This window comes from Bos grunniens, chromosome 7, assembly GCF_055505025.1.
Source record: "Bos grunniens cultivar Pamir isolate PY7600 chromosome 7, Bosgru_T2T1.0, whole genome shotgun sequence".
NCBI classification, from domain to species: Eukaryota; Metazoa; Chordata; class Mammalia; order Artiodactyla; family Bovidae; genus Bos; species Bos grunniens.
In genome coordinates, this window is record NC_141171.1 from 41,089,917 (window position 1) to 41,091,578 (window position 1,662).

The 1,662-nt window shown below is 36.0% G+C and overlaps 1 protein-coding gene across 1 annotated transcript; it reads right to left on the reverse strand.

The window, feature by feature from the left end:
* Window positions 1–395: 395 nt before the first annotated feature.
* LOC147369187 (olfactory receptor 6F1-like) lies at window positions 396–1,355 on the reverse strand. The gene has a single exon (XM_086413480.1). It carries the CDS (start codon window positions 1,353–1,355, stop codon window positions 396–398), a length of 960 nt encoding a protein of 319 aa, XP_086269606.1.
* Between the last annotated feature and the right edge of the window lie 307 nt (window positions 1,356–1,662).

Below are 1,662 nucleotides of genomic sequence, written 5' to 3' on the forward strand. Positions count from 1 at the left end.
AAAGTACAAAATGATATATTTATGATAGACAATCAACCACATGGAGTAACACTGCCTTAGAAACAATTTTTGGCTTGTATTAATAGTTACTATTAAAGTGTAGATTTTTATAAAGTTGGCTGAACAATTGCTTAGAACTAGCCAGCTAATTTTCCCACTGTAAGTGCTTGTGAGTAGGAACTTCATGTATTTATCTCCTTATCACTATAGCTTTGCAACGAAGTATTCTTAAACACTAATTACCAAATATCTATTTCAGTTGAATTCAAACCAAAATGTGAATTGCAAAAATATCCATATTAGGTAGCATCAATTTTATAATATAATTTTCAATATTTACCATTTGCATATGTAATGTGGTAATCCATTCTAGCTTTTTCATATTAATTAATCTCTCAAATCTCCTGGATATGTCTGGCCAAGAACAATCTCTTTCTTTCTAGAACTTTTCTGAAGGCTTTCTTCACATCTTTGTTTCTTAGGGTGTATACAAGAGGATTTAAAAGTGGGGTGACCACACAGTAGAACACTGAGACTACTTTACCCATGGTAAAGTTGTGCTTGGCTGGAGGGCGAACATAGGCAAAAATAATGGTGCCATAATAGATGGTGACCACAGTGAGGTGGGAGGCGCAGGTGGAGAAGGTTTTCTTCTGAGCCTCTCGAGAAGATAGCTTGATAATTGTGACCACAATGTGTCCATAGGAAGACATAGTGAGAAGAAAAGAACTTAGAATCACAACAGAGGTACATGTGTAACCCAAGGCCTCCACCATGAATGTATCTGAGCAGGAGAGTTGAAAAATTGGTTCTGAGTCACAGAAGAAATGATTGATCTTTTGAGAGCCACAAAAATGTAAATAAGAGACAAGTACAGTAGGTAGAACAGGGGCAATGAAGCCCCCAATCCAAGATCCAGCTGAAAACCATAGGCATACCTGAAGATTTATGAGGAATGAGTATCTTAGAGGGTTGCATATGGCCACATAGCGATCATAGGCCATCACAGCCAACAGGATGCACTCTGTAGCCCCCATAGAGAAAAAAAAGTAGTACTGGGTTATACAACCAGAAACGGAAATGGTAACAACCTGTGAGAGACAAGTGGCCAGCAATTTAGGCACTGTGGCTGTTGTGTACCAGATCTCCAGAAATGACAAATTTCCTAAGAAAATATACATGGGTGTTTGGAGTCTGGAATCCGTGAGAACAATGAAGATGATGAGGGTGTTTCCCATGAGAGAGAGCAGATATACAGTAAGAAACATCACAAATAATGCAAGCCTTAGATAGAGAACACCAGAAAATCCCAGAAAAATAAACTCTGTCACTCTTGTTTGATTTGCCACATTCATATCTCATTGTCTCCAATCTGGAATGAAACAACAAAGCCAAAATATGAACAAGAAAGGAATATTATATTTTTACTTATTTGATGATAATAATGCACCCTTAAGAAAAATTAAAAATTAATGATGGGAAAAACATAATTGGCATCTTTAATTTGACATGATTTAGTTTATTTGATTTAGGAAATAAATCAGAGACAACAATAGTCTAATAATCCACTTTACAAATGAAGAAACTAAAGAAGTAAATTATTTTTCTAGCTATATAGTTTTAAGCGGTGGGGCATGTATTGTACCGGGTAGGTTGTTTTAA